Source organism: Bombus fervidus, chromosome 6 (genome assembly GCF_041682495.2).
Source record: "Bombus fervidus isolate BK054 chromosome 6, iyBomFerv1, whole genome shotgun sequence".
NCBI classification, from domain to species: Eukaryota; Metazoa; Arthropoda; class Insecta; order Hymenoptera; family Apidae; genus Bombus; species Bombus fervidus.
This window is the reverse complement of record NC_091522.1, coordinates 11,828,482-11,841,719: the sequence shown is the minus strand read 5'-3', so window position 1 is coordinate 11,841,719 and position 13,238 is coordinate 11,828,482. Positions and strand designations below refer to the sequence as shown.

The 13,238-nt window shown below is 37.1% G+C and overlaps 3 protein-coding genes across 8 annotated transcripts in view; all 3 read right to left on the bottom strand.

Moving 5' to 3' along the window:
• Window positions 1–13,238, bottom strand: part of LOC139988417 (uncharacterized) — a 288,130-nt gene that overhangs the window by 126,821 nt on the left and 148,071 nt on the right. The gene's annotated exons all lie outside the window — the stretch shown is intronic.
• On the bottom strand, window positions 4,824–8,439 carry LOC139988420 (uncharacterized). Of its 2 annotated transcripts, none has more exons than XM_072005847.1 (7): window positions 8,280–8,439; window positions 7,039–7,282; window positions 6,507–6,616; window positions 6,077–6,196; window positions 5,658–5,807; window positions 5,477–5,542; window positions 4,824–5,100 (listed from the first exon to the last, which is right to left on the bottom strand). In XM_072005847.1, exons 1-7 carry the CDS (start codon window positions 8,362–8,364, stop codon window positions 4,901–4,903), a joined length of 975 nt encoding a protein of 324 aa, XP_071861948.1. In that variant the 5' UTR covers window positions 8,365–8,439; the 3' UTR covers window positions 4,824–4,900. The 2 variants fall into 2 exon arrangements, with proteins under 2 accessions (XP_071861948.1, XP_071861949.1); XM_072005848.1 differs by having other exon boundaries at window positions 4,824–5,102; window positions 5,483–5,542.
• LOC139988422 (von Willebrand factor C and EGF domain-containing protein-like) lies at window positions 8,848–12,792 on the bottom strand. The gene is made up of 7 exons (XM_072005851.1): window positions 12,634–12,792; window positions 11,686–11,926; window positions 10,676–10,785; window positions 10,486–10,605; window positions 10,091–10,240; window positions 9,918–9,977; window positions 8,848–9,173 (listed from the first exon to the last, which is right to left on the bottom strand). The coding sequence occupies exons 1-7, from the start codon at window positions 12,716–12,718 to the stop codon at window positions 8,983–8,985; spliced, it is 957 nt and encodes a 318-aa protein (XP_071861952.1). The 5' UTR covers window positions 12,719–12,792; the 3' UTR covers window positions 8,848–8,982.

The following is a 13,238-nucleotide window of genomic DNA, read 5'->3' as shown; positions in this document are numbered from 1 at the left end:
CAATAATAAATTTTATCACGAACGCCGCGTGGACAATGTTGCTGAACAAGCAACAACAAGGATAATAGCATGACTTGGAAATGTTACTTTGCGACGGTTCGTGATATACATACATATCGATTACGTTGGTAACCGAACCGATGCTCATAATACTCGGGACCAACTAACATAAATTCGATCGACCTAACGTGACAACGATGGCGTAGCCAGCAACTTTCGCTCCCTTATAGCTTCTCTTCTTCCGCCATTTTGGTCACACGTCCTTACGCGCCATACACCACTTCCGGCAAACTTACGAGATCTTACGGCGAGCGTGGAGCAATTTCGTGAAAACGATATCGTCGAAACTTTCGATCGGTGTTATCATCGCTCGCATCATCGATGGCTATATCGAAGCCTCAACGATGCTTCTTTCAACGCGACAAAGGTCCCGATATTTTATATCTTAAGGTAAAAATTTTCGAGAGGGAATAGAAGTCTACAAATATTTTCATGCCGTTTTCAAGTTTTCTTGATGCGAAGATAAAATTCTAGAGAAACGTATCGTTCTTTCTTCTTCTTCTTCTTACTTATTTACTTATTTATAGTCGCTTCGACTTATAATTCATTAGCTGTTACTGTTACGTTAAATATTTCAGAGTTACATACTGCTCGGTTGACGTAAATCAGTTACTATAGGATTACCAGGATTTTCTTATTTTAACTTCCTTAAAGTTCTTATTTTAACTCACAGAATTAAACGAGTTAATAAATTAAGATACGTGCTAGATAAGAAGAAGAAGATACAGACGCTACGCTCAACATTTTCATAGGAATTCTAAAATTTAATTTGATAATTAAGTAGACTTAAGTACTTTCGGGTTGAAATATATCAGATAGTACAGCCTTATTTGTGGTACTGTTGCAACTGACGATAATTGTGTACATCACTGGTTTATAGACGAAGCTTGTACACTTGCGTACTGATTTATACCGCGTTCGTTGCTCGGAAGTCTGGCACGTCGGGAATGAAGGTAGCTCGCACAAGCATTTCATGCAATTGAATGTGTTCTGACACAATTCGTTGCCTAAGTGCATCACCATGTTACAAATCGACAAATCTTGTGTTCTGCAATATCACGATGAAATTACCGTCGATCATTACTAACTGATCGATTGCGTAATGATTAGGTAATATTAGGTTAGTCGATAAAATTGTTTTAATTACCAAACTATATTTGATCTGAGTGGTAGTTTGATAGATACCCGATGATCATACTAATTAAAACCCCTTTCATTAGCGATTTCGTATTGATGCTATTAAGTTAAACATTTGCTTTGAGAGCTGACCCTAATTGAATTGCATTTAGAGAAAAAGGAATTACTGGTAAAAATATACCAAGAAGTTAAAATGCTTCTGAAACGAACACACGTAAGTACCTTCCTCTGAAACTTCTGCGGACTCAGCGTTGCCATAGTTATGTATAACAATATCGGTTGTGCTTTCTGCGAAATAAAAGTAACTTTATAAAGTACATCTCTTTGCCGGAGTAGTTATTACGTAAGAAGAAATAATTTCTAGACGATATCTTTCTTAGAAACCATCGACTTTTGAAATCATAGGAGCAATTACTCTGTGGATTTGATCTTGTTGAGGTTATTAGATGTGTGAACAAAGAAACGTGTGGATAAATTGTAAGGTAGCAAATATAATTTAATACAGAAGCGTAAATACAAGTAGGAATATATATGTAAGCTGGTCCAGATCCGCACGCTAGCAGTGTTAGCCTATGACTAAAGGAACGCCGAAAAAAGACGTCGCACGTGTGCAGCTTATCGTCTGTCGTCGACGCATTCTTTTGTCTATGCGCTATCGAGGACATCGGCGCTTTGTGAAAGCCGAAGACCAGATGTAGAGTTTTCTCAGAAGTATCGATCACTTCAACAGATCTTAATTTAATTAACTCACTCGAGACAATAACGTCCGAACGGCAAGTATCATGTACGTATTTGAAGAAACAATTTTCTTTCAGCGAAAAAAGTCCATAATCTACAGGTTTACGTGAGAAGGCAGCATTGTTCAGAAAATAATATGTCGATTATGTTGCTTCGATACGCCCTAAGAACTTAAAAATGACAGAATACACGATAAATCTGTGGAAAGTATTTCCTGCTGTTAAGATTGACACAATTGTGTAAAGATTTCTTATACAAAATTAAATTATATCAAATGACATAAAGATTACATAGAGTTAGTTTGGCCAGAGTTAGATTGTTAAGCTATTAATACACGTTCACTGCCAAACGGTAATTAACTATAATCTCTTTCCTTGGAAGCAAACGAGGTCATCATATAATCATGCCCCAACGACTTGTGCTAAAAATATTCCAATGGTTGATCACCCAAACTGTTTTATTGTCTCTGTCATAATTCGTCTCGCCAAAAGATCAGAGAAGCTAACGTTATTCGCTATTACGACTAGCAACGCAAATACACTTACAAGCCATTGAATGATTTACCATATTAACAACCTGCGTCAAGAATCAGAGTCCTGGGGTCTCAGCATCTTACCAATGCTGTGTTCGTGGCCGTTTACGTAACATTTATCACGTGATAAATAGTCCAGATGACTATAGTTGTATGCCTGCACACAACAATCGTTGGAATTCACGTAGATAGGTGTACACAGCCGAGGAGAGTCGCAGACCCTCAGTGGACCGCTACACTCTATTTTATCGCAGATCTCTTTGGAACAGAACTCGGCCAAAGCGAGTGAGACGATGACACGAGACTCGTTGATTTGTGGAGGTGGATAACAAGCTGAAGGAGGAGACAGAACGTAACCTTCGAGTTTCACGTACGATACGACGTTTCGATTTCGTTTTGTACATTGAAGGGTGTGTGTATTATGCGCGGTGACCGATGAACATATTTGAAAACGTTCTGTGAATATTTTTGTGAGTATTATGTGCAAATGATTTAGTGTCGTGATATGATTAACGATGATACGTGATTAAACTAGCAGAGTACGAATCAAATCTGAAAACAGGTACATATAAAGGAAGATATTTATAGCAAACGTAATTCACAGAAGTATATCCGAATTTGTTAGATCTTTTACTCGATCCATATTATCATGAGTAGTGATTAACTCGTAATTAGCGATATGAAACACGTCAGCAAACAATTTTTCGTAGACCATCCTCTTACCTCTTGTTACATGAACGACGACTAGGAACGTCAGAAGAATACGTTTCTGAACGACGAAACGAGAATTACCGTGTCTAGCCATCGTCAAATTGCAAACTACGCAGATGCTTTCCCGTGTCGCAGTTAGACAACTATCTCTCTTTGACTCTTTTACATTATCGATTACGAATGAATACCGAGGATATTCGAATCCTGGAAGGACGTGGAGATTCTCTAGGTCTGCGTTTTTCTCGATGAACATAGAAAAACGAGTGCAGGAGGGAAATGAGAAACGTGATGCGTCGAATGTAGAATACTAAAATCTGGAAGCATCGTATGCAATAATGACGTAAAAAATGGAAATTTGCAGATCTTGAGATAAATTCGTTACTATTTAGTCTCGGACTATTAATATTTTCACTGTACGTACAAATTTTACAATTTTCTCAACATCCCTAGATTGCAGTAACGTCGCTATTGCGTGAAGCTTACTCGCAGAGGCAACAAAAGTCTGCCACTTTGATATCTTCGTTCACAACTGTGCGCATTCGTAGCTCGAACTCGACTGTTCGCCCCTCGAGCTTTTTGCTCGTCGAACTACAGCCAGTGGTAGGGATGCATGAGAGAGGGGGAAACATGAGTGCCTGCACAATAATTGATATAGCGTTTTGATTACTATCGCGTGCTATTTTACCGAGGTGATAGACAAAAGGTGAAGGTAAATCTTCAAAACGCTACTACGTTCAGTAACAACTAGTAGCTAGTCTACTAGTAACTGGTAGATAGTGTATAGTAGCTACTATAGTATTCGCGACCTTGATATTTTATCCTAATTGCTGCACACTCCACTGTTCTCTTCAGACTGAGAGCTTTTCAAAGTTTCTTGGCGCGCGTCTCAAAGTGGAAAACTCTTTAAAAAAGTGGCGCAAAAATCGTTTCAAACTTCCAGCGTAAAATACGAGGACTGAAAATGCAAGCCATCATTCTTTACGCGGGAAGATTTAGGCGTCGCAATATTGAAATATTCGTAGCAACAATAACGTAAGTGCTAGTTGCATCGCAGACATACTTAAAAGTAACTAGAGAGTGTAAAGATTCTTATTTATCGCAACAATCTAAATGAAATTTTCTAAATGAAATTGGCTTCCATTGGTTCTTAAAAAAATCACCTTTTTTACCATTGCGTCATTGGTGCACTGGAACAGCGATATGCATATCGTTGATGAATGTAACAGAAAAAAGGGACGATGTTTGGTTTGAGGTGTCTCTTCTCTCGATTTCAGATACGTTCGGGTCGTTGTGTGAACATTTCCTTCAGATTCCGCAATGATTTAATCAATAATTTGCTTTCTTTAGACTTCAAACTTATATTATTGATATTTCTACGAAAGATTTTTATATCCTTTGATTAATCAGGTTTTCAACGATGTTCCACAATCGTCTACCAACTAATTTTCCTTTCTCTCTGAATTAAGAATTCTTCGTGTTATATATTTTTCAAACTAGCCGATCTAGTCGAAGCAAATTTGAGTTAATAAATATTTACCATGCCATCCGTCTTTGAAAACAAATTTTTAATGCTGTCACTGTGACGAAATCCGACTACGAAATCAAATTTGCTGATTAAATTGGACTTGAGTGCTGCCGGACAAAATTATATCAATAGCTAAAGCTTTATTTGTAGCACTGTTACAATTGACGATAATTGTTTACGTCACAATACATGGGACGTTACAGCATATGGTTCGATACCGAGATCACTACATCTTGGTACTGTATCTGACAACGTTCTTCGTCCCGAAGTCGTTGACACGTCAGGAATGGAGGCACCTCGCACACGCACTGCATGCAATCGCGAGCATGGATGGGTCTTCGACTCAATTCGTCGTTTATGCGCATTGTCATGTTACCAAATCGACAAACCTTGCCTTCTGTAATATCACAATGAAATTACTGTCGATAGTTATCCTGTTTGTACAAAGATGCACCTTACCTGACTGATCGAATTGCCTAATGATAAGTATCGGGTTAGTCGATGATGAAATTGTTTTATTTGGTACACCACTTTTGTTTTAATTGGTAGCTATCAGGCGATCCTGATTAAAAGTCGTTTTTAGTGCGTGCCAAGAGCTAATTTTTAGATTAGCGCTTTCAGATTACATGCTATTAAGCTAAGCAACATTTCTTCTTTAGAAATCGACCCCAATTATTTAATCGCAGGTACAGAAAAAGGAACTACTGGTAAGAATGTATGAAGAATTATGCAATACAGGTAAGAATGCATCTTTTACGAACACACGTAAGTACCTTCCTTTGCAACTTTTGCGAACTCAATGTTGCTATAGTTACGAATAACGACATCCTTTCTGCTCGCTGCGAAAAGGAAGTATCGTTATAAGGTGCATTTTCCCCCAGAATAGTTGCTATATATGTATTTTCATCGGTAGGGAGAAACAATTTACAGACAATATTTCTCTTATAAACTTACGACATCTGAAAAAGTTGCTGCAATCTCTATGCGGATTCTGACCGTCGACGAACATAGGTGCGCACTTCCGGCGAACTAGGAAAGGACTTCCGAACAGAATGGAGCAACCTCTGCGATTGCGTTTCCTACAAAAGGGCTCGACATTTTCGCCTAAACAAGCAATTTGTACTTGATTTAAACGGCTTTCGATTCAAGTCCTCTTTGTACTTAGAGATCGAAGTGATTCTGATATTAAAGGTATATAAATTTCAATCTCTCTAGTTTTCTGAAATTACGAAGTTTCCCTAGGCGGTAAATTTACAACGTGAGAGCTTCGTGTGAAGGTTAATGTAAAGCCGTATAACTTAAAACCATAACTCTGTATGAGGTCAATCATTTCCGGGGACATGAGGGAAAAAATGTTACTTTTTATTTCATACCTATGTATCCAGGCATACAGATACACCGCAGGTCCCGATTGCATTTTGTTTCAAAGAGATCTCCATCGTAATAAGTATTATCGTCCACTTCACACGTTGGCCTTTCTTCTCCGTCTTTGACTAAAGCAAGTACATAAACTCTCTTTGTTTTGTTAAAAAATAATTTAAAGTTAGGAATAAAATAGCAGAATATTTTTGGGATAGACAATGCTACCAATGAATCATTCAGAGAAGAGAGTTCCCTCTTCTTAATCGAAACGATGATAAGCACAAAGTGAAGTGTATTTTAAGACAGTCAAATTAAACAAGTACAGATACTTGGGGAATTATTTCACTTTCAATTGTCGCGATTTAAATTCCATTTGAGATATACGTATTCATTGAAACCGAGATCACCTACATTTAATCTTAATTTAACCGATTCACTTACGACAAATCTGTGTTGCATTCCGACAGCAACTATCATGTGTGTATCTGAAGTAATAATTTCCTTCCGCCGGTAAATGTTCACAATATACAGGTTTACATACAAACGCCGCGCTGTTCACAAAATAAAATGACGTGTTATATCGCTTGAATAATCCCTAGAAACATAAAAGTACCAGTATACACGATAAATTTACGGAAATGAATTTCTATCATTCAGATTGACAGAATTATGTAAAGATTTTCTATGTGAGATTAAATTGTATCGAATGACATAAAGATTACGTACAGTTACTTCGAACTGAGTTAAGTTATGAAGTTGTTAATAAGTGTTTAATGGCAAACATTAATTAATTATAATTCCTTTTATTAAACTAGATCACAGTGGAATCTTGCTTCCTCTACGAACGTGTAAAAATATCCAAATACTTAATTGCTCGAACTGGTTTAATTGGATTTGTCATAACTTATCCCGGCGAAACATCACGGAAGTCAACTATATTCGTAATTACGACTAACATCGCAAATATACTTACAGGCCATCGAGAGTCATATCACATACACAACCTATGTCGCAAGGATTAGAGTCCTCGCTCCTCAGCATCTCCCCAATGCTGTATTCGTGGCCGTTAGCGTAACATTTATCCTGTGGCAAATTGTCCAGGTGACTGCAATCGTAGGATTCCGCGCAACAATCGTTGGGTTTCGCGTAGACGGGTGTACAACCGAGGCTCTCATAGACTCTCAGTGGACCGCGACACTTTCTTTTATCGCAGATCTCTTTCGAACAAAATGTGGCCAATTTGAGCGAAACGATTACCAGTAAACTGGTTTAGTTGCGGAGATGAAACGCAATAAGACAAGCAGAACGTGATCTTTCAGTTTCACGTGCGATTCATGTGTATCGAATTCATTCTTATACAGCGAATGGCGTGAATGTACGCACAGAACGTAACCAAATTATTTGTCATGGTTTTGGGAGGTAATTCTGCATCTCTGAATCGATGGAGATGTGCCAGAGGTAGTAGTTAGCTTAAATTGACCTTGACCTTGAAATTCAAGATAAAATTGATTTTATTGCATGTGTATTTTACTTATATACAGGAGGAACAGAAGCTTTAATGGAAGCCTCGGTCGCAACTCAATCGAGCTATCTTGGAGAAAGATGTCTCGAAGCTTAGTTTCGAAGCTCGCTTTATTTGTAACGTACTCATATTCTGCTGTCTTATGAAGGGAAAATGGAATCTGTAGTGGCACGTAGATAGTCCAGATCCACTATTATAATATACAAACAACACTATTGCAACTATTAACAGTTTTTTTTTTCCAAAAGAACGGTTCATTTACGACCTATAATTTCGATTATATATAATTATTTGATTCCCATGACGAGTAGAGTAGAATGCAATAAAAAAAGCCTTGAATTCTATGGTTGGCCAATGCAAGTCAGAATCAATTTTGTAGATCTCTACCGATATACAGGCGTAGAATCACCCCATGAAGCCATGGTAGATAATTTCATGAAATCTTGCACAGCGATACACGAAAATGTTTGATAACTATAACTATATATATGTATGATGCTGTATGACATGCAACATGATACGTCCATCGTGACTAGATTGGAGAAATGTGAATCAAACCTGAAAAGATATATCGAAGATATAAGATATTTATTGCGAAGGTAATTCACAGAAAAACATCGAATGGGATTAGATCACAATTACCGATGTCAAGCATATCGTATCAAACAATTTCTCGTAAGCCAACTTCCTACCTCCTCCGGTTCCATGAATGACGACTACGGTCATCAGAAGAACACATTTCCGAACGATCAAACTGGAATTACACTGTCTAACCATCGTCAAATCGCAAACTGTGCAAATGTGTTCCCGTGTCGCAATTGTCTCTCTTTTATACTATTGACCGTGAACGAGCACCGAGGATAATTCGGTCTGCGGAGTAAGGTAGGGGTTCCGTTGATTAGTGTTCCTCACGATGGACATGAAAACAGGGACACGAGAGGGGAATGAGAAACGTGATACGTAGAATAGTAAAGTCTGCAAACGTCGTCATAAATGATGACAGAGGAAAAGCACGATGTGTGAATTGCAGTATCTTCTTCCTCGGTGTCACGTACTTTCGGGTTGTTTCGTAAACACTTTCATTAGATTCCACGATGACCTCGCTAACGCTTTGCTTTGAAAATAATCAAGAGCGTTTCATTGATGCATTTCGTTAAAATATGGATTTTATAATACTGACATTTCTTTGTAAGATTTACATACGGTTCTGCTATTAATCGGGGTTTTGTCGATGTCTGCCGATCTTACGTCGACTAATGAATTTTATATATTCTTTCATTTTTTCAAACTTGGGATTGTTAATTGCATTCCGATTAAAATTTCTGAATGATTATAGTTTTATTTATATTACTATTACAACTGGTGGTAACTGTTCACGTCCCTGAACATGAGACGTTACACAGTTGGTGCCGAAATCGATACATCTCCAAATTGCGACGGACAATCCTTGTCCGCAAGTCTTCGGCACGTCGGGATTGGAGGCACCTCGCACACGCATTTTACGCAATTGGAACTATAGCTGGTTCCTTGACTCAATTCGTCGCCTAAGTGCATCGTCATATTACCAAATCGACAAATCTTGTGCTCTGTAATATCAAATTATCACTGGTAACTATCTTGTTGCTACAAACTATCTTGTTGCTACACGCATGCACCATACTTGAACCGATCAATCGCCCAATTATTAATATTAGGTTAGTCGATGAAATTGTTTTAATTATACATCCATTTTTGTCTCGACTGGTTATCTATTAGATGCTGTTAAGTTAAACGACGTCTTCCTAAAAATTAATCTCAATTCAATCATCGGTATAGAGAAAGAAACTGACGGTATAACACTGGAGAATGACGTTGAAACAACTTTTACTTTTTTGTTTATAAAATTTTCATTATATGATTTAAGAGAAACCCTCTATTAACGTATAATATCCCGTGTTGAAAAGTAGTTAAGCGAAAGTAAAACGTAGCATTTAAATTTTAATTTTCGAATACCGTAGCTACTATCTATGGTCCCCCTAAATCTGTTCAATTTCGATCTAAAGGGTTTGATATTAGTAGGTCTGAAAGAACCTCGCCTAAATTTTATGTGATGTCCGAACTGTAGATATGATGGTGTTTAAAACCTTTTCAGGTAGTGTTCATACCATAGAAATATTGTCCTTATAATTCAAAAATATTAGACACGCTTATGCAATCGTTAGTGTGTTAATTGATGCAATTGCGAATAAAGTTACACGTTAGTACAGATTAGAGATTTCAAGGATTTCATGTAAGAACATCGAAAGGACTATGTTACGAATAAGACTGGTAACTTCAACGAATACACGTACCTTCGTCAGAAACATCCGCGGACTTAGCATGATTATGAACAACAGTGTCGCCTGTGTCTTCTGCGAAAACGAAGTAATTTTATAAAGTATAGCCTTTTCTTCAGTTACTATTTATGTACACATTAATCGGTAGAAAAAATAATTTGTACATAATATTTCTCTTTTAAACTTACGACATCTAAAAGCATAGCTGCAATCTTTCTGTGGATTCTGATCTGCGTAGAACATTGGTGCACACTTCTCATGAATACTTTCGGCGTTTCGGAACAGAGGGGAGCAATAGTCACGATTCGGTTTCTTACAGAAGGGCTCGACGTTTTCACCTAAACGTTGAATTTATGTTATAAATTCGAGACGTAATTTTCTAATCAGTTTCTTTGTTGGAAGTTTTAATCTATTCATCGAAATTGCAGAGTTTCTGATATTAAAACGATGTGACAACACTCCAATCTCTCTCTGTCACAAATTATAAGACTAGTTTAGAAGGTAGAATTAAAGAAATATCAAATTTACATGGTAAGAATTAAATGTCGCTCTGCAAGTAAAAATGTCAATTATTGTTTTGCACCTGTATATCCAGGCATGCAGATGCAATTCAGGTCCGGATCAGATATTGAATTAAATTGTTGTCCCTCGTGGTAAGTAACACCATCAACCACACAAGTCGCTACTTCATCTTCTTTCGCGTCTAAATAGTCAATTTTTGATTAAAGAATATGATTATCTAAATTCAATCTTAATTTACTTTGTTTACTCACAACACGTTGGTGTCGTATCTGGACAACATTTATCGTGCTCGTGTCTAAGAAAACAGTTTTCTTTCGGCGTAATAAATGCACAATCTACGGCCGCGCATATGAAGTCCGCACTGTTTACGAAATAAAATGACGTGTTAAATTGCTTTAATGTTCCTTAAAAGCTTAACAGTGGTAGTATACATGGCAGATTTGACGAAATTATTTCCTCTTATTAGCGTTGAATGAACGAAAGATTTTCATTGCAAAGCTGAACTATATCAGATTGTACAAAGTGCTGCCGAATAACATATAGGAAAATAGGAAGAAAAATGTAGAATAAAGCTTCTGCATGTGACTCTTCGTTCTCGAGGAAATCGAGTTTGAAAATTTGTAAAGTATACTTGAATTTAGTTGATTATCACTTGGCTCTGAGGAAAAAATCGACAGGGAATTATTGCACACGCGAAAATACGCAAAAAATGTCAAATAATATTTCTGTTTAAGGGCAGATTTTCAAGAAAATAGAGCCTGAATATGTAAATTATACGCGTATGATAAATTTTAAAATTTATTTTTCTGAAAAGACAGTGTCTTCTGATAAAACTTTATTCTACTCTTTCGATTTATTTTCACATGTAGATTAACGTCCTGTCGGTTATTTACCCCTGTCCAGTCTGGAATTAGCCATGTTCAAGCATACTTAATAAATTTTATAAAATCTTAATTTTAATACAAATTTAATAATACAGTCATATAAAAAAAAAACCTTGTTTTTATTTTCTCCTTATTCCTTCTTATTAAATCGGCATCCGCAAGAACCTTGCCATTGCACAATATCGAAACTCTGTCATTTTCACTGGCTCTGGCTTTTTTCTGACGTGAACCTCAATATTAAACTTCTAGATTCACAAGTCGTAAAATATACCGATAATTCGAAATGTTTTAACATAATCTGTCATAGTTCAGCTCGTCAAAACGTTACAGAAGTTAACTACATTCGTAATTATGACGGCCAACGTAAACATACTTACACATTACCGTAAGATCTACATGTACAAGCAATGTCGCAAGGATTAGCGTCCTCGGGCTTCAGCTTCTCCCCAAGGCTGTATTCGTTTCCATTCGCGTAACATTTATCGCGTGACAAATTGTCCAGATGACTGCAGTTGTATGATTCCGCACAACAATCGCCAGAATTCGCGTAGACGGGAGTACAGCCGATTGCCTCATAGTATCTCAGTGGACCAGCACACTTGGTTTTATCGCAAATCTCTTTGAGAACGAAAGGTGGTCAAAGTGAGTGAAACGATTGCGTGAAACTCATTGATTTGCAGAGGTGAATAGCAGTGAGACAAGCAGAACGTGACCTTCGAGCTTCAAGTACGACTCACGTTTTAAATTCTTTAACGTTGAACGTACAGTGAGTCACGAGATTATCTAACAACTTTGTTTGATAATGTTTGACAATATTTGATAACTTCTGAGTATATTATGTGCGTTGTGCAAATAATTATGTTTAACCTCGACATGGTAAGTCTATCGTCATTACATTGGTAGAGTTTCAGACAAATTTGGAAATGTACATGGAAGTTACAAGACATTTATCGCAAACGTACATTTTCCTAAGATGCAAAGTTATTTACACAGCCAATTATCCATTACATTAGTAAGCCATTATATTACATTAGTAATGTATGTATATGTATTTAGTGGGACCACCTATAGCACTGATCATACGATCATTATTCGTACCGCAATTTTTTAACTTTAGCTTCACTTTAACTTTTAACCTTCTATTAAGTACATGTTTGCAATAATCGTCTCGTAACAATCCTCGACCGTTTTGCATAAACGATTTTACAGTAGCGCGACGTAGGTCCCAAAAATGTCTCCAGTTATACATCTTCTGCTTAAGTCACAACGATAACTATTGATACCAAACACATCATTAAACAATTTCGCGTAAACCAAACTCTTACCTCTTCCTGTTACCTGACTGACGACAAGGAACATCAGAAGAGCACATTTCTGAGCAGCCGAACGAGAATTACCGCGTCCAGCCATCGTCAAATCGTAAACTGTTCAAGTATATTCTCGTGTCGCCATCGCCTCACGTCTTTTATACTTTTGACCGTGAACGAATACCGAGAATAGGTCGGAACGTGGAAGGCAGTGGGGATTACGTAGGTCAGTGTTCTTCTCGATGAACGTATAAATACCAACACAGGAAGAGAATGAGAAACGTGATGCGCAGAATAATAAAGTCAGTAAGGATCGAACGCATATTGCTATAGAATAGGACAGAAGTATGACAGGGAAAAAGACGATGTTTGAATCGTTATAGTTGTTTTCCTGGTTACACAATATTTTAATATCTCTTGTAGATTCCGCGATGATTTCAGTTATATTTTGAAATCATCAGTGTCAGATTTATTTTGAAATTATTAAGATCTCTTCATTGATACTTCTCTTTAGACTTCAAACTTATTGTTCACATTCTTTTTGCAAATTTTTTTGGAACGTTCCATTAATCGGTTTTTGTCGATATTCGTTAACGTCACGACATGATCTTCGATCTCGTCAA

Excerpts from the sequence above, each read along its gene's own strand:
- LOC139988420 (XM_072005847.1), bottom strand. The coding sequence starts at position 8,364 with ATGGTTAGACAGTGTAATTCCAGTTTGATCGTTCGGAAATGTGTTCTT. Across the intron at positions 6,197-6,506 it reads GAATGCAACACAGATTTGTC|TCAAAGACGGAGAAGAAAGG; the intron begins GTAAGTGAATCG and ends TACTTGCTTTAG. Across the intron at positions 5,101-5,476 it reads CGCAAAAGTTGCAAAGGAAG|AAGGCAAGGTTTGTCGATTT; the intron begins GTACTTACGTGT and ends GTGATATTACAG.
- LOC139988422 (XM_072005851.1), bottom strand. The coding sequence starts at position 12,718 with ATGGCTGGACGCGGTAATTCTCGTTCGGCTGCTCAGAAATGTGCTCTT. Across the intron at positions 10,786-11,685 it reads TGTAGATCTTACGGTAATGT|TGCGGACTTCATATGCGCGG; the intron begins GTAAGTATGTTT and ends TTTCGTAAACAG. Across the intron at positions 9,978-10,090 it reads CAGCTATGCTTTTAGATGTC|AAGACACAGGCGACACTGTT; the intron begins GTAAGTTTAAAA and ends TCGTTTTCGCAG.